Source organism: Heteronotia binoei, chromosome 10 (genome assembly GCF_032191835.1).
Source record: "Heteronotia binoei isolate CCM8104 ecotype False Entrance Well chromosome 10, APGP_CSIRO_Hbin_v1, whole genome shotgun sequence".
Classification (NCBI taxonomy): domain Eukaryota; kingdom Metazoa; phylum Chordata; class Lepidosauria; order Squamata; family Gekkonidae; genus Heteronotia; species Heteronotia binoei.
Genome location: NC_083232.1, coordinates 36,740,605 through 36,762,020, shown reverse-complemented (window position 1 = coordinate 36,762,020; position 21,416 = coordinate 36,740,605). Strand labels below are relative to the sequence as shown.

General features: G+C 39.7%; 1 protein-coding gene across 1 annotated transcript; it reads left to right on the top strand.

Annotated features, from left to right (window-relative positions):
• The first annotated feature begins 7,879 nt into the window (after nt 1-7,879).
• Nucleotides 7,880-21,170, top strand: ARL5B (ADP ribosylation factor like GTPase 5B). Its single transcript, XM_060248397.1, has 6 exons — nt 7,880-8,080; nt 11,787-11,847; nt 13,011-13,158; nt 13,824-13,907; nt 14,294-14,445; nt 18,346-21,170. The coding sequence occupies exons 1-6, from the start codon at nt 8,035-8,037 to the stop codon at nt 18,392-18,394; spliced, it is 540 nt and encodes a 179-aa protein (XP_060104380.1). The 5' UTR covers nt 7,880-8,034; the 3' UTR covers nt 18,395-21,170.
• The last annotated feature ends 246 nt before the right edge of the window (nt 21,171-21,416 follow it).

Here is a 21,416-nt window from a genome sequence, read left to right as displayed (position 1 = left end):
TATGACATTTCCATCCCCCCTCCCTCCAATGTTGACTTCCCCGAGGTTATAAGTTCAAATCCATACTAAAGGCACTTCTGATTGCTCAAAGTTCCGTATATATATTCTTACAACTAAAAAAATGTCCAATATTTCTTTACTTTCCAAGTTTTCTCCATATATCCTTTAAATTTTCTCCACTCCCTTTTGAATATCTCTAAATCATAGTCTCTTAGTGTTCTGGTTAATTTGTCCATTTCACACCATGATAAAACTTTCATGGTCCATTCCCATTTCTCTGGTATTTTTTCTTGCTTCCAAAGCTGCGCGTACAAAGTCCTAGCAGCTGATAACAGGTACCAAATTAAAGTCCTGTCTTCTTTTGGGTATTTTTCTAATTGTAATCCAAGTAAAAACGTCTCTGCAATTTTCTTAAAATCATAGCCCAAAATTTTGGTGATTTCTTGTTGTATCATCTTCCAGAATTCTTTCGCTCTTTCACATGTCCACCACATATGGAAGAAAGAACCTTCATGTTTTTTACATTTCCAACATCTATCCGACATTTTCTTACTTATCTTAGCCAATTTTTTCGGAGTCATATACCACCTATACATCATTTTAAAACAGTTCTCCTTAATGCTTTGACAAGTTGATATCTTCATTGAGTTCTTCCAGAGGTGCTCCCATGTTTCCATTTGTATTTCTCTATTCACATTAATTGCCCATTTGACCATTTGAGACTTTACTACTTCTTCTTCTGTAGACCATTTCAATAATAACTTATATACTTTTGATATCAATTTTTCATTGTCACCTAACAGGACTCTTTCCAGTTCTGTTTGTTCTCGTCTAATCCCCTCTGATTTTATGTCATTTTCCATCAAACTTTTAATTTGTTGCATTTGAAACCAATCATAATTGTTATTTAGCTCTTCTGAGGTTTTTAATTCAATTTTGTCTCCTTGAATCTTAAGCAGTTGGTTATATGACATTTCTCTTTTTTCTTCAGAATCAGCTGTTATTTTTATTACTTCTGCTGGCACTATCCATAATGGTTTTCTCTCGTCCCCGTATTTCTTGTATTTTATCCAAGTATTTAGTAATGTATTTCTGACATAGTGGTGAGAGAAAAAACCATCCATTTTATTCTTCCCATAGTACATGTATGCATGCCAGCCGAATCTATTTCCGTGAGCTTCTAACCACAAAGGTTTTTTATCTAACAGCATTATCCAATCTTTTATCCATGTCAAACAAACTGCATCGTGGTATAGTCTTAGATCGGGAAGTTGAAAACCTCCTCTCTCTTTGGCATCCGTTAAGATCTTCATCTTTATCCTTGGTTTCTTTCCGGCCCAAATGAAATCAGAGATTTTCTTTTGCCATTTGTTGAATTGTTTTGCTTCTTTTACAATCGGGATGGTTTGAAACAAATACATTATCCTTGGCAAAATATTCATTTTGATTGCAGCTATCCTGCCCAGTAAGGACAAGTTGAGTTTATTCCATTTCATCAAATCTTTGTCCATCTTACACCACAGTTTTTCATAATTGTTTTTGTATAAATCAATGTTCTTCATTGTTATCTCTATTCCAAGGTACCTAACTTTGGTTGTGACTTCACAACCTGTCACCTTTTGTAGTTCGTTTGTTTTATTTGGTTGCATGTTTTTACAGAGGAATTTCGATTTCTCCTTATTTATGTATAATCCTGCTAGTTCTCCGTATTCTTTTATCTTAGCTAACAGCAGTGGTGACACTTGAACCGGATTCTCCATTATGAACACTATATCATCTGCAAAAGCTTTATATTTATAAGAGAATCTTCTAATTTTTAGACCTTCTATTTTTTCATCTTTTTGAATTTGTTGTAACAAAATTTCAAGAGTCATTATAAACAACAATGGTGATAGCGGGCATCCTTGCCTTGTTCCTTTACTCACTTTCAATTCTTTGGTAAGGTCTGCATTTATACACAATTTTGCATGCTGATCTGTATATATTGCTCTTGTCATTTTTATAAATTGTTCCCCTAAATTAATTTTTTCCATTACCGCAAACATAAAGTCCCAATTTAAGTTGTCGAAGGCTTTCTCTGCGTCAACAAAAAATAAGGCCACTTCTTTTTCCGGGTGCTTTTCATAGTATTCCACAACATTAATAACAGCTCTTACATTGTCCCTTATTTGTCTTTTAGGAAGAAATCCCGCTTGGTCTTTGTTTATAAAGTTGGTCAGGTATTGTTTCAGTCGCTCTGCTAAAATTCTTGTATAGATCTTATAGTCATTATTCAACAATGAGATTGGTCTATAATTTTTTACGTTTGTGCTATCTTTATCTTCCTTAGGAATCAGAGAGACTACAGCTTCCCTCCAGGTCTTTGGGATTTTCCCTTCTTCTCTTATCGTGTTTAACAACTTCAACAGTTTGGGTGTTAATTCATCCTTGAGAGATTTGTAAAATTTTGACGTGAATCCATCTGGCCCTGGAGCTTTACCCTCTTGCATTGCTTTTATTGCTGCTTCTATTTCAATTTTCTCTATTGGGTCATTTAATATCTTTTTCATATGTTCCGTCAAAGGTGCCACCTGAATGTTTCGTAGATACTCTTCCACTTTTTCTTTACTTACATTCACACCCTTGAATAAATTTGCATAGTATTTAAAGAATTCTCTTTTAATTCCTTCTTGATCCACTACTGTTTTCCCATTTGCCATGATTTTATTTATAGTCTTATTTTCTTTCCTTTTTTTTAATTGCCAGGCCAGGTATTTACCAGGTTTGTTTGCACTTTCAAACGATTTCTGTTTCAAATTTTTTAAATTCCATTCTAATTCTTTATTCAGCAAATGTTTAACTTGGGATTGTAATATCGTAATTTCTTTTATTAATTTTTTCTTCCCTGGTCTTTTTTTTAAGTCCTTTTCTTTTTTATCTATTTCATTTTGCAGTGCTGACAGCCTTTCTTCTCTTGCTCTTTTGTCTTTATTATTCAATGTAATTAATATACCCCTCATTACTGCTTTATAAGTGTCCCATACTGTTGGATATTCCATATCATCCGTTTCATTTATTTGGAAGAATGCTGCAGTCTCCTTTTCTAAGAATGATACAGTGTCTTTATTTTGTAGTAAATCCTCATTAATTCTCCATCTTCTTGATTTTCTTTGCAATTTTGTTGACCAGCATATTGGATTATGGTCCGCCCAAACCTTTGGAAGAATCTCAATTTTTTTTGTTATGAGGCCCAAGCCTTGGGAACCCCACAACATGTCAATTCTGGAAAAAGAATTATGCCTTGCTGAGAAAAATGTATAGTCTCTTACCTCAGGGTTGAACTTTCTCCAAATGTCTTCTAGATTTTCCTGTTTAATCAACTCAAAGAAAGAATTGGGCAGCTTCCCTTCTTTATCATTCTTCTTTGGACTTGATCTGTCAAGGTTATTTTGTATTGTCCCATTAAAATCGCCCATCATCAATACCTGGTCATAAGTCTCTTCGTCCATTTGTCTATTTATGTCTTTAAAGAATTTGTCTTTCGCTCCATTGGGTGCATAGAGTCCTAGTAGTAACGTTTTTTTCGCCTCTATCGTCACCTCAACAGCAATGTATCTTCCTTCTTTGTCTTTAAAGATTAATTTTGGGTCAAGTTGTTCTTTAATGTAAAAAACCACCCCTCTTTTCTTTTGCTCTGCTAGTGAAAAAAATTCCAACCCCAAATTTCTATTCCACAAAAATTTACTGTCCTTGCGTTGTATATGAACTTCCTGTAAACAAATTATATTGCATTTTTGCTTTTTAATCCAATGAAATGTTCTCCTTCTTTTCTGTGGTGAATTTAGTCCATTTATATTCCAAGATAGTAATTTGTACTCCATTATGATGTTGGTTCTTTATTTTCTTCAAAAAAGCTATGCATCTCTTGTTCGCTTCTTATTGTAATCCTTTTGCCATTTTGTTCAAATCCAAGACCCTCTGGTATTATCCATCTATATCTTGTGCCCTCTGCACGCAACTGATCAGTTAGCTTCTTGTACTTTTTCCTATCGCTGATCACTTCTCTTGGTAGCTCTTTCATTATTTTAACTCTGCTCCCTTCTATTGCCCAGGCTTTTTGGTACCCTTTCCTCAAAATTTTCTCTGCCACTTCTTTTGATCTTAATCTTATGACGATGTCTCTTGGCAGACCTTTATTTTTCGCATAAACTGAGTTGACTCTGTAGGCACCCTCCAACATACTCTTAAATCTGTCAGGGTCTTCTTCTATGTACTCAGTGATGATATCCACCATATAGCCTTTTAAGTCTGTGTCTTCTTTTTCAGGTACCCCTCTTAGACGCACTTGTGACTCCAGCAACTTACAGTCGTGTATTATGACCTTTTCTTGAATTTTTAGCAAGGCAGAGGCCTGTGTATCCACTTTCATCTCTACCTCTTTCACTTTATTTTGAGTCTCTTCCTTAAAATTCTCTATCTCCTTCTTAAGGTCTCCAACTTCTTTTTTAATATCTTTTTTTATTGCCAAATGCAATTTGTCCATAGCTTTTAACATTTTTGCCTCCAGAGCGTCAAATTGAGCCTGCATCTTGTCAAATGATTGGGCTCTTGCACGTGTTGTTCTTTCTACTGACATATAAAAAATCACCAAACCTTAAAAAAATCCCCACATAAAATTTAGCATCCAATCCAATAGCTTAGAGCCAGTTCTTTCAGATGAGACTAGTTTCGTTTTTCTCCCTTCTTCCTGAGCAAAGATATTGAATTTTAACAATTTTGACAGTTTTTCTCCCTTTTAAAATGGCAATCGTTATTTCTCTATGGTACAGTTCCAGCCTAGAGAGGTCTCTCTTCGTCTTTCTTGATCTGAGTCTTGGACTCAATTCCTTCCTAGTTCAAAGGTCGGATGTCACAGCTCTTGTTGTCCTTATAGGCTCTGATTTATTGTCCAGCCCCTTTTAGTTTCACTTCCTGTCACAGCTTAGACTGATCTCGTGTCTAGTCTCGCAGTTTTTTGAGCTGCATGAAGAAACCGCAACCACAAAAATTCACAACAATATGTCCTTTCTCCAAAATATCTTTGAAGGCAATTGTTTTTACGGCGTTCAGTTTTCCCAAGCTGAATTCTTTTCCTGCTGTGCCCCCACTCAGCTCAGTTCATTCTAGGTTCTGCAGTTTATGGGCATATATACACGGCAACTCTCTTTTCTTTCTTCTGCGTCACCAACCTCCCATTGCCAACTTTCACTCTTATCTTGAAAGGTTTTTTTTTTTTTTTTGCTGTTGTTCACATCCAAAGCCACAGAGCTCAGCTTAACAAGGTAAAAGTTTTTTTTTCATTCAATTATGCTTTGCCTTCGTCTGTTATTAATCCACTCAGTGTTTAAACTATATTCAAAGTCTCTCAGAGTGAAGATAAGAATGATGAGTCTACCTTTTAGATGTTCTCAACTCCCCCGGCTGCTATTTTCTTGCAATTAAAATCAGTCCTTCTAGCGTGCTTGGATTCCGACAGCCTTAAGTGACCGAAGTCACTTTAGAGTCACTGCAGACGATGGTTGACATTCCATTGCCGGACATCAAGAAATGAAGGAGTCAGCTCTCTGACTGCTCCAGTTCGATATCAACAGCATTAAAGGAAGATAAGTCGTCTTGGGTTAACCCTTGCCTAGGGTTAATGAGCATAGACCTTATCAGGGGTCTTTAATACCCTGAACAGTGACAATAAAATCCCCCTCTGTTAGGGAGCTGCAGACTGTCTTCCAGCCAAACAGGAAGTCTAAAGTCACTCATAGCTTTGAAGGGAAATAGCTAGGCATTTTCTTTCTCTCTTAGTTGATAGTTTTTAAAATGTTTAATCTTATTATTAACTGTATGTATGTATATTTTATAATTGATTGTAGCAATTTTACCTTTGTTCTCTCAGCACAATTTATATTGGTTACTGTAACCGGCATTGGTTTTATCTGTATTTTTTTGCTGGCTTTTGCTGTAAATAAAGATGAAGATGAAGAAGATATTGGATTTATATCCCACCCTCCACTCCGAAGAGTCTCAGAGCAGCTCACCATCTCCTTTACCTTCCTCCCCCACAACAGACACCCTGTGAGGTGGGTGGGAATGGAGAGGGCTCTCACAGCAGCTGCCCTTTCAAGGACAACCTCTGCCAGAGCTATGGCTGACCCAAGGCCATTCCAGCAGGTGCAAGTGGAGGAGTGGGGAATCAAACCCGGTTCTCCCAGATAAGAGTCCGTACACTTAACCACTACACCAAACTAACCATCAGCTCATTTGTATATTAGGCCACACCACCTGGCCTGGGAGCATGTGGCTGCTGAATGGCGGGTTAGGCCAGCTGGAGCCCTGGCCAGCCGGAGTGGATCTCCACTCCTGTTGGCTCCGGCAGAAAAAATGGTCCTTGTAGGAAGGACCAATCAAATAGTCAGTTCTGTTGTAATAATCTCCTTTCTATTTTATCATGGTCACAATCAGTATGATGTGGAAGTGATAGGGCAGAGCTAGGGTGCCACAAAACTTCCTGGTTGAGCCTGGCCCAGTCACCCGGTCAACACCATCACAGTTCATATTACTGGCAGTTTCAATCTTAATTTGAGCAAGTGTTCCATTCTTTCTACTGCAAAATATTTCAAGCTTTCACTGCAGACAATCTGAAATGGTGCCACTTGGCACCCATAGGGAATTTCGACAACTGGCAAGTTTCGGTTGTCAGTTCAGAGAGATTTGGTGTGGTTGTAATCTTATTTGTAAACTTTATTTGTCTTATTTGTAAACTTTACATGGGAAGTAAGAGCACAAAACTAGCATGTGATTATGTCTTTTTCTAGGTTTATGGTCTACTGATGAAATTATAAGCTCCTCCAAAATAAAAAGGAACACATTAAAAGAGAGCAGCAATGCTTGTCTATTGCTGAAAACTTAAAGAGTTTAGTAGCATTTATTATTCTATCAAATCTACAAAGTGTGCACTCAGTTCAAAATTCATATCTGTCAACAAAGAGAAGGAAAAAGATTACAGTGAAAATATGAAATGCAAGAATTTTGTGCCACTGTGAAGTTTAATAGATTAATTAATTTAAAAAATCATACATAGCTATCTTGATTCATAGAAATCGCCAAAATTAGTGTAAGCAGCTCTTGCTAAAAGACAACAGCCAAAATATTAAGAAGTTGGAGCTCAAGTGACACCTTTAAGACCAAGGTTTTATTCAAAATGCGAGCTTTCATGTTCTAAAAGCACTTCATCACACAACAGTATGGAATGGAATTAGCATTCTACATATAATACGAATTAGTGAGCAAGCTTCTGAGTACCCCAGAATTCATCGTCAGCTTTATTTTGTTTTTTGCGAATAGTGAACTTCCAGCCAGATGATCAAATACGGAGAACCCCCCATCTTTCTTACTCCTCTGCGGTATTTTGGTTAATCTCAATAAAAAGGAATCACGTTGTCCAATCCCTACATGCTTGAGTATAACAAATACATCGCAGACAGCCGGGCTTTTGCAAAGCACAACTCTACCCCTTCAGACGGACTCCTTTTCTTTTTTTTCATTGAAAGGGTAGCATTCACTTCCGGACGAGCAGATGACGTTAGTTGCCCAACCTGCCTTCATCCCTCCCCAACCAAAGGAGCTGCAGCCTGCATGAAATTTACCACTTCCGGTTCCCTCTGGAACGTGAAGGGAAAAGAGGCAAGGCGAGGCCCCTCCGTTCCTGACCCGCATATGGTGGCAGTCGAATGGAAGCAGGAAGTGAGGACTCCTTTGACTATCTCTAAATCCTCATCCTGGTTTCGGCGGTGCGTCACCCGTAGTCGGGAATGTACGTCTGGCGTGGGGCCGTAGTGACGTAAGGGCAGAAAGAAGGATGGGCAAGCTTGTGGAGACTGCCAGTGTGGCGCAAAAGGCTGAGGAGGACGAGGCGGAGAGGGGACGGCGGTTTCGGTCCCTCTCACCACATCGGCGGAGGGAGGGAGAAAGAAAGGAGAAAGTCTCCGCCGGTCAGTGGTAAAATCGGCTTCGCTCTGGCTCGGGATGGGTCTGATCTTTGCCAAGCTCTGGAGCCTGTTCAGTAATCAGGGTGAGTAGAAGGGAAGGGGAGGCAGTGGCTGGAGGAGAAGGAGGAGGAAAGGGCTGGAACCCCATCAGCGGAGCTTCAGAAGTGGAGCTGGCGGGTCTGAGAATGGAGAAATGTGGCCATCAGGGGAAAGTGGAAGGGGAGAGAGGACCTGGGCTGGGTTAGGGGTTTTTTTGCGCTAGGGGTATGTTCTTGGGATAGGGAAAGCAAGTCACTGAAGGAAGGTAGTTGGTGATTTAAATGGGCTGGTGACAGGCAGATACAAGCCGCATGACTTAATCTACAGAAAAGAAGAATAAGCAGGAATGCAGTTGCACCTTGCAGAATGTGACTTTATTATAAGAGCAATGAATGGATCCTTGTTATCCAGGCACTGATTGATTCAATAAGTAAATCCTCACACTGTGGATGCTTACAGCTGCATAGTGAAGATCCACTCACTGCGTCTGAAAAAGCGGACTGTGAAATCGTGCACTGAAATGAAAGTTTTGTTGATTGTCCTCATTGTTTCTGCCGCAGCAGAATGTGTGGCTGTTGAGTGACCTTACAGGATTGTTGTTAGGTTAAAATGGGGAGAGATATGGGGTATCTGTGTATGCTGGCCTGAACAGTGGGGAGAATCCTACTTTGAGCTGAGAACCATGTAGATCACCTGAACAGACTAGCTTGTCCTTTTGTTTTAACATCACAACAGCCCTGTGAGGGAGGTTAGGCTGAGAGAGACAGTAACTAACCCATTGTGCTTCATGGCTAAGTGAGAATTTGAATTTGGAGTCCTCGTTTAATATTTTAATCTGAACTGACTTGGAGGACAGAAAGAGTAAAAGTGTAACTGAGGGTAATGGGAGGTATAATGTTCTCATGGGCTCTAGAAAAAGATGAAGGAAGGAAAACGTTGTGTAAAGTTTATTTATTTACTTGATAATGTTTCATTTTGACTTCCCGGAAAAAAAAGTCGAGACATATTATCACATTTTTAATTCTGAACCTGGTGGTTGCACATTAATCAAAAAGTGCAGAGAATGGGTCCAGGCATAGATGTGCAGGGCTTTTTTTGTAGAAAAAGCCCAACAGGAACTCATTTGTATATCAAGCCATACCCCCTGACACCAAGCCAGCCAGAACTGCATTCCTGCTGGGGAAAAAGCCCTGGATGTGAGGTATTTTCAACAGGCATGCTGCCTAGGTTCACAGAAACATTAAAAACATTTTTTAAGGAAAATACCAGGATTTTGTGATGCTACCTCCCAAGAGCTGAGCTACCATTTTGGGGGGAAAGGAGGATCTACTGTCTGCCACCGAATGTGCCAGGTGGGTGAGGAGAAGCAGGATCCTCTGCTCACCCCCCCCCCCCCCCAGTGCTGCTGGCAGGCAAGAAGGGAACTGCTGCTTCCCCCCTCCCCAGGCCCACAGCAGCTATGTGAGATCAACTGACTGACAAGGGGACATCCAAGCAGGTGTTGGGGAAGGATGGGATCCCCCTCGCCAACCTGAGTCTTGAGGGTCACCTCCTTGAAAAAAATCGCATACATCATTCAAACAACAGTAAAAACCCAACAATGAGATTCACAAAGCAAATGTAAATAGAGTTCACTCGGTTCATTAGGGCAAAGGTGTGTGCATTGTTCAGTGTCTGTGCAAGATTTGGAAAATATTCTGATGAATATAAAAGTAGTTTGCCTGCTGACTGCTGAGCTTGAAAAAATAAATTACTATCCGAATTAGGCCTGAGAAGCAAATACATCAGTCTTCTAGAGATAGCTGTAAATTGCTCTTTTAAAATAGCTTGGGGCCAAACTCATGTGTTGCTGAGGTATCTGTCATTGGCTTCACTATCTGTACTATGAACAATAAGGATGTGAGGAAGGGACGTGTTTCAGTCATGACTGTGGGTCTGGGAAGTGAAGGATTAATGCTTTCATATCCTACTGCACTCTTAATAGAAACTAAACTAGCCCTTCTGAGCTGCTGTTCATTCAGTTATCTTCTCTCCATTTTATCCTCACAGCAACCCTTTGAGGTACATTAGGCTGTAAGAGAGTGACTGACCAAAGGGCACCCAGTGAGCTTCATGGGCTCAGGGAACTTGAATCTGGGTCTCCTAGATAATATAGTCCATTACCCAAACCCAAGTATCACAGCAGCAAGGGGGAGGGAACTCAGGCACCTCTTTCTACTTGTTTTATCTCCTACTGGTGCTACCGGAAGTCTTTTTCCTAGTGTTGCCAACTTTTAAAATGGCCCTTGCAGCAATCATCAGGTAATGTTATTTAGCTCTATGCCATGAAAAGCATGAATGGCAGATTTCTCTATATTATACTGCTATTAAAGGGCCAGAAATTTTCTTTCCTGGCCATTCGGCAACCATAACTCCTTTCTGGCTGCTATCAGGGAAGCAGTGTGAGAGAAATGAGTTGACCTCCTTCTCTTCATCTTGATCCCAATTAAAATTGCCAGCTGGCAAGGGGGGGGGGGTGGAAATGCCAGGGGTTTAATATGCAGAAATAAACCCTTGAAGCCAGTTATGGCATGGTGCTAAATAACCTCACCTGATAATTGCTGCAGATTGAACTGATATTAAAGGGACAGCTAGAGAGACCTGTTTAAAAGTTGGCATGAAGTTTGGTCCTTAGCTTATGCATACAATAACCATTTTGATAGTTGACTTTATGCTTGGATCATAAATGGTGGCTATAGGAATAATGAGGCCCTTCAGCCATTCTCGTGTAGACTCTCAGTTTTGTAGAAGAGGGAAGGGGGGGGGGGGGTGGAAATCAAAACAAACTGCTGCTGTGGAAAGCTGTCTAGAGGCATTGCATTCTTAATGGGATATCATGATAAATGATTCCACTGCCTCGAAGCTACCACACAAAGAATCCATCCAGGCAGACATTATTTTAATGAATATCTTGACGCAGATTCCCCTGTTGGATTCCTGAAAGCAGCTGGGAACACTTTCCTGTGGCAGGAGCTCTGTGCAGCAGCTACCCTGCGAGATTGCTGGTGGTGCGTAGAGCAGCACCTAATACTGACTACCGGCAACAAATGTATTACTCTTGTGCAGGAGCTTCCTTCAGTGATTGCATTCTTGTGTAATAGCCCCCACTCGGAGCCACCACTGTCATCTTTTGTATGAGACCGTAAAAGAATCAGCAGCTCCATCTTCTCCTTTTTATTTTTACAATAGTGAAAATATTGGCCACAAATGATAACAGGTCGGCTAAAGGCCTGTGGCATCATTTTCCCAGTCTCCTTAACTGATGGCAGAAAACATCTATAAGCAATTGCTGGTTTGTTTGTTTTTAATGCAGCAACAAAAAAGAGTGCTGATATGCCTCTGCAGTGGGGAGGTTGTTCTTTTAAAAATAAAAATAGTCTTGGAATAGCAGAGAGCGGAGAGTAATTGCAAGCAGATAATGTGGAAAAATGAATCTGTGGCAGACCAGGAACAGCTTTGAGGAATAAGCTGAGAGGATGGGGAGAAGAGGTTGTCTTACTTAGTAGGTGGATGTTGTCATGACTGTCTTTCTATAAGGTACCTGTTGATCAAGTTGTACAGTAAAAATGCAGACTTAAACTGAAGTCAGTGGGCTTAGAAGAATGCAATTGTGTTCAGGATGTAACTTAGTGAAATTACAGGTAACTGACAAGTGTGGAATGATGTTTAGATTTATAGCTGCTCAGAAATGTTTGCTTTTGTGTATTTCAGAGCACAAGGTGATAATCGTGGGACTTGATAATGCTGGAAAGACCACCATTCTGTACCAGTTGTAAGTATATAAACCAGATATCAGCTTCAGTACTTCAGATCTAGAGCCGGACACAACTTAGTTTGGTGGGCAGGGGTTACAAGTTTGAAAAGCATAAAGGTAACAACTAAACTGGATATAGGAACTCTTCACAGCCGACCTTTAATGATAAAGGAGGTGATTAGAAAATATTTTTCAATTCCCTAGCTTCAAATTGTTAAGTATCCTAATTACCTTGATGCCTGAACTATTTTTTTTTCAGTCTTGAGAATATCCCAAAAACTTTCAGTTGTGCTGCCTTATTTTTTTGTCTTCTCTGCCTTCTTTCACCCTCCAGCCTAAATTTTTCTATAAGACACTTATTGAAATATTTTTGTAATTAAACTCTCAGTATGTCAGATACATCATAAATGTGAGTTGTTCATGAATGGAAAGAGTTTGCCATTGATTCGTGTTGGTAACTGTTATCACATTTGCGGCAGAGTAAACTCTTGTAGCTTACCTGTCCAGTATCACTCATGTAATGGTCCTTGAGGCTTCATCATGTCCCTGTGTTTTCTGGAACTGTTGAAAGCTGTGTTTATAAAAGCTGCAGGCAAGTAATGAAGAGACTAGCCTGAAAGTTGATTTTAAAAATACTTTCTCTGTCCCTTTCTTTACAAGAACAAAAAAGCTGTTTGAATATAAACCATGGTAGCTTGTTTCTGCCTTGCAGATAGCTTTGTGTTGAGGACTAGCTTTATGTCCATGCAATTAGTTGATCATCTAGTATAGAATAAATATTTTTTTACTGAAAGAGAAAGTTGATACAGCTAAATTATTCCATACAGTTGTGGAATAACTGGGTGTTTCTCCATGTGAATCGAATTTAGAAGAAATGTCATGAGCTGTCATCCACGCTTAACATCCAGCAGCGACAGTCTGTGAGGCTGCTAGGCCACCATGCAAGCACTGTACAGAACTTTCTGGATGCATTTTACGTACCTGCAGTAACAGTCATGTGGAGAAACTCAGCCCAAATGAATGAGTTCGTTTGAATAAAATTCTCAGGCTAATTTTGTCCCTATACTGCTTTGATCTGCACTTTAATCCAGAACGCAAAATAATATTTTGCTCTGGATTATTTGTGTAGAATGTGTAATATGTGTAGAATGGTTACCTTTTCCCTCGCTTCCTCCCTTTAGCCTAATGAATGAAGTGGTTCACACATCTCCAACTATAGGGAGTAATGCTGAAGAAATAGTAGTAAAAAACACACATTTTCTCATGTGGGATATTGGAGGACAGGAGTCCTTGCGATCATCCTGGAATACCTATTACTCAAATACAGAGGTATGTACACTTATTCTTTCCTAAACTGATTGATTCAAGAGATTGATTGTTTGTAATAGCAGTGGCATTAGGAATCTGGTACAGATAAATGAATGTAACCTAGTAGCTGAAGTGGTATTCAAAAGGAAGAAGAAAAGTTGAGACAGCTGTTTTAGGTCTTACAATTGACATCTTATTCTACTACAAGTACAGGCTGTTAATGTTGATTTTTCTAGTAAACTTGAATGACCTAGGTACATTTTTATACCTATTTCCAGGAGTCATTTTGTAGAAAAAAAAGGTGCAGGAGCTCAGTAGCATATCTCATTTGTATATGCCCCAGGATCTATGTGCAGTGGGGAGAGAACTCCCCACTGCATGCAGACTCTGGCTGGAGGTTCAGGAGCTATGCTCCTGTGAGCTCCTGCTGAATTCAAGCCCTGTCTATTTCTAAGAATTTATGGAAAAGCTGACTGGTTTTGGACTCTGTTGTCCCTGCTGTCTGCATTAGGTGGGGCATTTTTTCCCCTCCTCTCCTCTGCCACAGATATGGATAGGAATTTCAAGTACTTCACGCAGGCATTTTGTTTAACATATTTGTTCCAACTGTGTCACTCCCTGAGCCTCTGTATACTTGGAAGCACTTATTTAGCTGCTTGTCCAACATTCTGATCTTCTCTCCGCAGTTTATTATTCTTGTTGTTGACAGCATCGATCGAGAGAGATTGTCAATCACAAAGGAAGAGCTCTACAGGATGCTAGCACATGAGGTACTTTTGCATTTGGGATTCTAGACTGTCTTGTAAATCCCACAGATTGAGATGTGGCTCAAACCTATTTTGTTCTAATTTCTGTGATCAGTTATATCTGCATGTCAGAACATATGTTGGTCTCTAATTGTGGTTAAGCAGGGCTATCGGTTAACTTGTTCATGTTAAGTTTTAGGCTGACAGGAACATTAAAATGAATTTGAGGCGGGTGATGCTCAAGCTGTGGAAGGGGGGGGGGCAGGAGGAAGGAACATGCAATCCACAGTTTGGCAACTGGCAATGTTGTATCTGAACCAGCTCAAAATCTGTAAAATAATTCTCATGTCAAGCATTACATGTCCTCTTTAGTAACAAGGGCTCTTTACATATTTTTCCATTGTTTTCAGGATTTGCGGAAAGCGGCTGTTCTCATTTTTGCAAACAAACAGGATATGAAAGGTTGTATGTCGGCAGCTGAGATTTCTAAGTACCTCACCCTCAGTTCCATCAAAGATCACCCATGGCACATTCAGTCCTGCTGTGCTTTAACAGGAGAAGGGTAGGTTTCTCTAGCAACTGCAAACTGCATTGTTCAGCAGTGTCTGTGTTCGTGTTAATGCTTCCTGATCTCACAATTGCATTTCTAAAGCCAACCATTCTAACAAAGAATATTGTATTCTAAATTGAAAGCACTACTTTTATAGTCACAAATCTGGGTGGCTGTAGGATTTTTCACCCCCAGCTTGCTGGGGGGAAAGTGTAGATGACTGGGGAAGGCAATGGCAAACCACCCCGTAAAAAGTCTGCTGTGAAAACGTTGCAAAAGCAACGTCACCTCAGAGTCGGAAACGACTGGTGCTTGCACAGGGGACTACCTTTTTTTTTTTTTTACGATTTTTTGTCCCATTTTCTTGTTTTAGATTTTTAAAAGTTTTATTAGTTTCAAGAAATTAGGAATAAAGAATAAGGGGGATAGAAAATAAAAGTACATATTAATCTTTCTGTATAGAAAATACTTTCAAAGAATACAAGTCTGCATCAACAATAGTTAAAATACATAAATTGTTAATTATTATATTTAAACTAAACATCATCAACATTATAATATTTTATGCTATAAATCTTTTAGTTATAATGTCTATTAATTTTGACAAATCCAATATAGGCAATCATATAGTACAGCGTATAGGAAAAAAGGAGATATAAGTTCACACCAAAGAATCTTAAAAGTCTTGAGTATTTAGCCAGGCATAAAATTTCATCCAGTATTTTTTTGCTTCTTCCTTAGATTTCCCAGCCATCAGCTGGGACAAAAAAATCCAGCTCAACTGTTTCCAGAAGTTTTCCCACCAAGTCCCTTCTCGTGGGCCATTTTCTTGTTTTAGCAATTACTCTTTGAATTAATTTATATTTTTACATGATACAGAATAAAGCAATAAACCATATGGTCAAACAAGGAAAAAAACTAGTTATAAACAAATAATACCTCAAAATATGTGTTGCCAATTTTCCAAAAATTTAATCACTTATATCTGTCTTTAGAATTAGGGCATCCTGTATACAATTATCCATCTTCTGAATGAAGTCTGCTTTCCCTCACCTAAAATGTTTTGTCGCCCTGACTGTGTCAGGTGATGGGCAAACCCTTTAACAGTTTTGAGAGTTGTTAACTTTTTTTTTGCTTGCTCCAAGTAGCTCTAGGATTCCTTAGTGGCCCCCTCTGCTTTGCATTCTGCCTCTTTCTTCCCTCCTGCTGGTGCTCCTACTGTGCTGTTGTCTCCAGGGCTTGTAAACATGGAGCCTCTTTGTGAATGCTTCATCTGAAAAGAGCTTCCCCAGTGAAGCGTCTGTCAATCTTTCTGATCTGAGGTTATGCAAGAGTAGAGCAGCGCCAAGGCCAGTTATTTTTGGAAGAGTGGCCATGAATGCAATTCCAGTTTGAATATTTCTGCACAAAGAAAAAGGTTAGGAGATGGTGTCTTCTGTGCCTGCCGGGATCAGAGTTGTTGACTTGCCTGTTTCATACTGCAAGAAATTATTATATGATAGCGTAAGGATGGCCAGACTGCAGCTCGGGAGCCATTTCTCTCTTTAAATCACTTCTCTAAGCCAAGCCAGCTGGCAGCTTGGAGAATGCATTTAAAGTTGCTTTCCTCCCTCCCTCCCTTCCTCTCTCAAACATCTCATTTATTCTGTGTGGCTCTTACGTTAAGCAAGTTTGGCCACCCCCATGATAGGATGTGGGGGATATTGATGACCCTCACTCCCCTCCTCTGAAAAATGCAGAGACCTGTGAGACTCAGGGTTGTCTAGGATTGTGTCAGATTTGAGATGCCGTTGTGTAAATATACCGTTCCTCAGAACTCTCTGTGTAAACAGTGCTCAAGTGAATGGCAAAGTTTGTATTTCAGTTACAGCACTCAGTGATGGCTCTTTACGTACTTCAGATGTATCCTTTAGTTGTAGTCAGCTTACACATAAGAACATTACAAATACTATACCATGCCTCAGAGTTATCAAATTAGATCCTGTTAACCTCATGTCTGCAGGGCAGATCCTGTGCACGCCAGGTCTGAGTGGTTTTATTATACCTTGTGCTTCATTGTGTTATTCTGCTGATAGGCTGGACACAGTAAAGTTGCAAGCGGTAGCAGTGTCAATGCTAAGGAGTTGCATATGAGATTCTTGTTTTCTACTGAGTCATAGCTGATGCATGTTAAATACACACTTGAGATGCTTCCAGTCTTGCTATTTAGAAAATAAAAGTTTATGCTTATGAATAGACCCAGAGCCATACGAGAGAGAAGTAAATGTGTGCATGTGTTTTGCGCCATCAGGTCACTCCAACTTATGGCAACCCTATGAATGAATGACCTCCAAAACATCTTATCATTGACAACCTTCTGCAATTAGGTCTTCCTTTTTTCCTACTGCCTTCAATCTTCTTAGGATTGTTGTTTTTTCCAGTGAGTCTGAAATTTCTACAGGCACTTTGCATGTCTCTTTGGCCTCAGATGTTAAAGGGAACAGGCAGGACATTTTTGTAGCAGGAATTCTTTTGCATATTAGGCCACACCCCATGAAGCTGGCTTATAGCCACAAGGGGGGATGGGGCCCCCTGCCCCCTGACATCTGGCTGGGGGGGGGGGCTGACTTGGAGCCCATGGCTGCCACTACTGTGGCTGGAGTGTCGTGGTGGTCCTTTCCTGGCCTGTTGCAGCCTTCCCCACTCTCCTTCCCCACTATAGAAATCGTGCAGGAGGGGCGGTTAAGCAGCTGCTGGCCTCAGGGCCTGTCGATCAGCTGATTGGCAGGCCCTTTAAAAAGCATGGGCAGCAGCAGCTGCTCCACCGCCCTTCCCACACAATATGAATCATGGGGGAGAGGTAGCCAAGAGAGTGACTGCTTGAGAGCTGCAGCTGCTGCTGCCTCTTCCACTGGGGGGGGGGCCCTGAAAAATTGAGGAGTCCCCAAATTTGCTAATTCTGGCTACGGCCCTGCTCTGATTTAGCAAATCCTCCAAGAACTTACAGTAGTCCTTGATGATTTGTCATAAGGCAGCAGGCTTCCTCAAATGAGGACGGAATTAAGTTTGTGGTGTTTGTTAATCTACTTCAGTCGTCATAACACTGAGAGGGTGTCGTCAGTCATCAGGTGAACTTGTAACTGACCATTATACTTGAGTGTCCTGGCACAGTCCTGCTGTCCATATTTTTAAAAAATGTGCTGTCATACTCTTCAGCTTTTCTAGGGCCGGAAGCCATTTTGTAGAATAAAAATTGAGTTTCTTAAAACCTCAAATGTGTAGATATTAGGCTGTCTCAACAGCTTCTTGCTGTTCTTGTCTGCCGGAGCAGGTAGGATGTTTTAAGTGTATTGTGTTGTAGTAATACTGTGTTGTACATTTTATGTTCCATGAAGATGAGGATAAAATGACTTGAAATCTTTATCTGAGGCACAAGTGTATACTTTCCTTCTTAACAAAAATATTGGAATAGGTGCTTTAATCCCATTTTTTTCTGTAATAGAAATTCCATATGATTTCAGAGGGGCTTTCAATCTAGATTTTCTTTTTTTCTTATTTTTTTGCAAACTTGCACATATAAAGACATCCATTCTTTTTTAAAAAATGGGGAAATATCTGTCTTTGGCAGTGTACTATTTCCCTTATTTAAAATACCTGTTTTCTACCAACTCAGAAATGTCTTTAATGTGGCTTACAACATTTGGTTAAAAAACACTGAGAGCATTAAAAATCCAAAATTTGAAGAAACCTTTGGTGTTGCTTTTTTAAAACAAAATGTGGATACATTGTAAGAGAGAATGAAATCAATTTGTTGACTTTGTACCACATCCTGGTTGTCTTATAATTTGTATTGTTTATGTGTAAATATGTTAAATTACCGTAATAAAGAATGACTGACTGATTACTGCTTTCTCTCTTCCTCTTGCATTCCAGATTGTGTCAAGGTCTAGAATGGATGACTTCCCGGATTGGAGTAAGATAACTTTTTCCAGCTAGACAGTGACCTATCCTATGTGGACAAAAAACCTCCTTTGTGGTACACTTGGCTGTTGATGTAGCTACATATTTAACATTAAACATCTGCAATCTCCAACAAGCAACGCTTGAATCAAGTGCAGCTGAACTGAAACTTAAAAGTATTTTTAACACTTTTCAAAATGCACTAATTTTGGACGGATGAACAACTGGAATTCTCAGTTCTCCTGACTACATAAGCTAAATGATAAATGACTGCCTTGTAACAAAATTGACTGATGACAAAAGTCTTTATTCTTGCAACTTACAGTAACAGCCTCTAACATAGGCTGCTTTTCTTCCTTTTTTTCATGTGCTGCAATGAAGCTTTAAGAATGCCAGAGAGGAGAGGGTTTTAAAATTAACCCATTTACAAGTGAGGAAGTTCAAATGCTGATACACACTACAGAAGTTCTGTATAACATAGAAACAATTATTTATTTACAGTCTTTACCTATTTATCTACCTGTCATTGTCATTTCTGCCTTGGGGAACATATGCCTTTAGAAAACTGTGTTCAGCTGCTAAATGTTTTCTACATTGGGTTTACCTAAAAGTCAGTTTTGTACAAGAACAGTGAATATGCTGCATGTTGCTTGGAAGGACTATATTGCACTGTGTTTTAACAATGCAAATTTTATAGGGATCTCTATATTCCACAAGAACGCTGGGATATGGATTGGGATCTCCAAAAACATTGTATGATAACATGGTGGTGAAAGCCAGTCTCCTCCTAATACTGTATTTCAGAGTAATCTGGTTCTGCAACCTGATTCTGAGTAGTTCCTGCATAGAAATCTGTGTAAGTTTTAAGTATTTCTCAACTGGAGAAAACCAGAGCAAAAACATTGCTAAAAATAATCAACAGGGTTAGTATGAAGCCACAAAAATGTAAGTGGCATTTGGTACCATTTTCCCCAGGAAGATTGTACTCATTCTACATATCATAGGCACAAAGCCTTATTTTTGTGTGTTGCAAACATAACTGCAAACTTTAACAAATGTGCTATTGGCCTTTAAAATGCCACATTGTTTTCGTGTTACACCACTAGTTGACTTCCAGATAATGCTGGTCTGTTATGTGGAAGCAAACTGAATGCAACACACTTGACTCTAACTGGATCTCTCTGTCCAAACTAGGGGAAGAGATCCTGAAGCTCTGCTTGGCTGAGGAAAGCAAAAGAATACAGCTAAAATGCCATGCATGTTCATTTCCTATTTACAAAGCCTTATGGGATACCTCTCAGAAGCAGGTTGCCTGCAGGAAGTGGCATGGAGAAGGTTTCAGTTCCCTTCCCTATCAGCACTGCTCTGATTAAAGGCAGGCAAGGCCTGCAGCAGCTGTCAAGACAGTTTAAGATGTTCCTGGCTTAAGCGGAGACTCAGGAGGATCCAGTGACAAATCTCCTAAGGCACATCTGGCTTGGCCTTTGGTGTTCCATAAATGCTGTAAAGTGCTTGTATTCAGTGTTTTCTTGCAGTGCCAAACAATCGCAGTTACAGGCCACATGCTGGCTGTGCTATGACATATTGCAACATACATTTTATGAAAATGGCAAAATTAAATTTGAATGGGTTCTCTTTTTTTTTTTGCTATGAAAGGTGATGTTTAAAGGGGAACAAAAGACTATTACCAGAAGAGAAGCCTGGGAGAGGTAAAAAAGTTATCACTTGGAACAGAGCTCAGCCAGAGAAGATGAGGCTCCTTAGTACTGTGGATTGATTCCCTTCAAAGAAACAGTTGCCTTTTAGTAGGCTGGAGACCCATTTCATCCCATTTGAACTACTTGAATTGTACTATAGTACATAAGATAACTTGCATTGCAGCCTGGGCTTATGAGAAATAGGAACTGATCTATTGGGAAGGTGCATTTCTGTTCCTAGAGGTATTGGTTCATTTTATACTTGAGAATGCAGGCACCTATTCCTGTAAAATCAGAAACATGGTCATGTCTGAAGCCCACCTGCTTCAAGAGTAAGATGTAAGCTGTGCTTAAAGCCACATGCACTTTGAGTATGTTTTGCTATATAATGAGATGGCATCAGCTTGCTTGTAGTCCTTAAGTAGCCCATGTCATTTTTAAAACTTGTAGACATTTGTGATAAAGTGGAAGGGACTTTTTCTTGCCATACCTTCTCAGTTTTGTCTGTACACATGAACTTTGCAGTGCTGTCAATTTTACCATCTTTTTTCCCCTAAGGGAGAAGGCATTTCAGTGTTTTAAGGTGTAACTCTCGCTGTACCATGGGATGTAAAGAACTGTGGCCCTTTTTGGGCCAAGGTCATGTGTCAGTTGACCTTTTACATTGAGTATGGTTTACTAGACTGCACCCTTTATACCAAATCAGCAGCATTGTAAATGTTTGTTGGGGTGAATTAAAGTACTTGGCTGTGCAAAGTAGTGGTTATCTTACACAAAATTGCAAAAATTGTTTACAATGAATGTGATGCTTGTTGCGGGAGGAAGAGGAAGGGTCCAAGTACCAGTCTGCACAACCCCTTGCATGTGTGTAAACTGCTTTTCACTTTTGATCATGGTATTGCATCCTTCCAGCTTTCTTATGCTGTGCAGTTTTTATTGTGCAAGACTGCTTCAATTCCATCTCTTGGAAGAATGTGAGACTAAACAAAGTCTAGCAAGAGCATTCTTAGAGTTGTGGAAAGAGACTGTGTTTGATTACCAAAGTTTCTCCTTACCAGACGAGTTTCAGTAAAAATTGCATTGTAACTTGTGGTCTCTTAAGTTGGTCTCCCTATTTTTTTTTCCAGCGATCACTTTAGCGAAAATGTATTTTGCAGTATGTCAGAACTTATCAGCCAATACATCTGAAAATGAAGCTGTGTGTTTCTCTTGGACTGTTTTAAGCAAAGGTGTTAGCTGCTTGTTTTAACCTTCCTGTGTTGGGTGGTGTCTTCCAGAGGAAGTAAGTAAGAGAAGACCGCTGCTGAAGCCCAAATATTTGGTAGCCTTCTTTGACTATCGGACAAA

What these genes read in the sequence shown, in the direction of transcription:
- ARL5B (XM_060248397.1), top strand. Translation starts at nt 8,035, where the DNA reads ATGGGTCTGATCTTTGCCAAGCTCTGGAGCCTGTTCAGTAATCAGG. An exon ending in CCTATTACTCAAATACAGAG is followed by an intron (nt 13,159 to 13,823) that starts GTATGTACACTT and finishes TTCTCTCCGCAG; the next exon opens with TTTATTATTCTTGTTGTTGA. An exon ending in TGTGCTTTAACAGGAGAAGG is followed by an intron (nt 14,446 to 18,345) that starts GTAGGTTTCTCT and finishes CTTGCATTCCAG; the next exon opens with ATTGTGTCAAGGTCTAGAAT.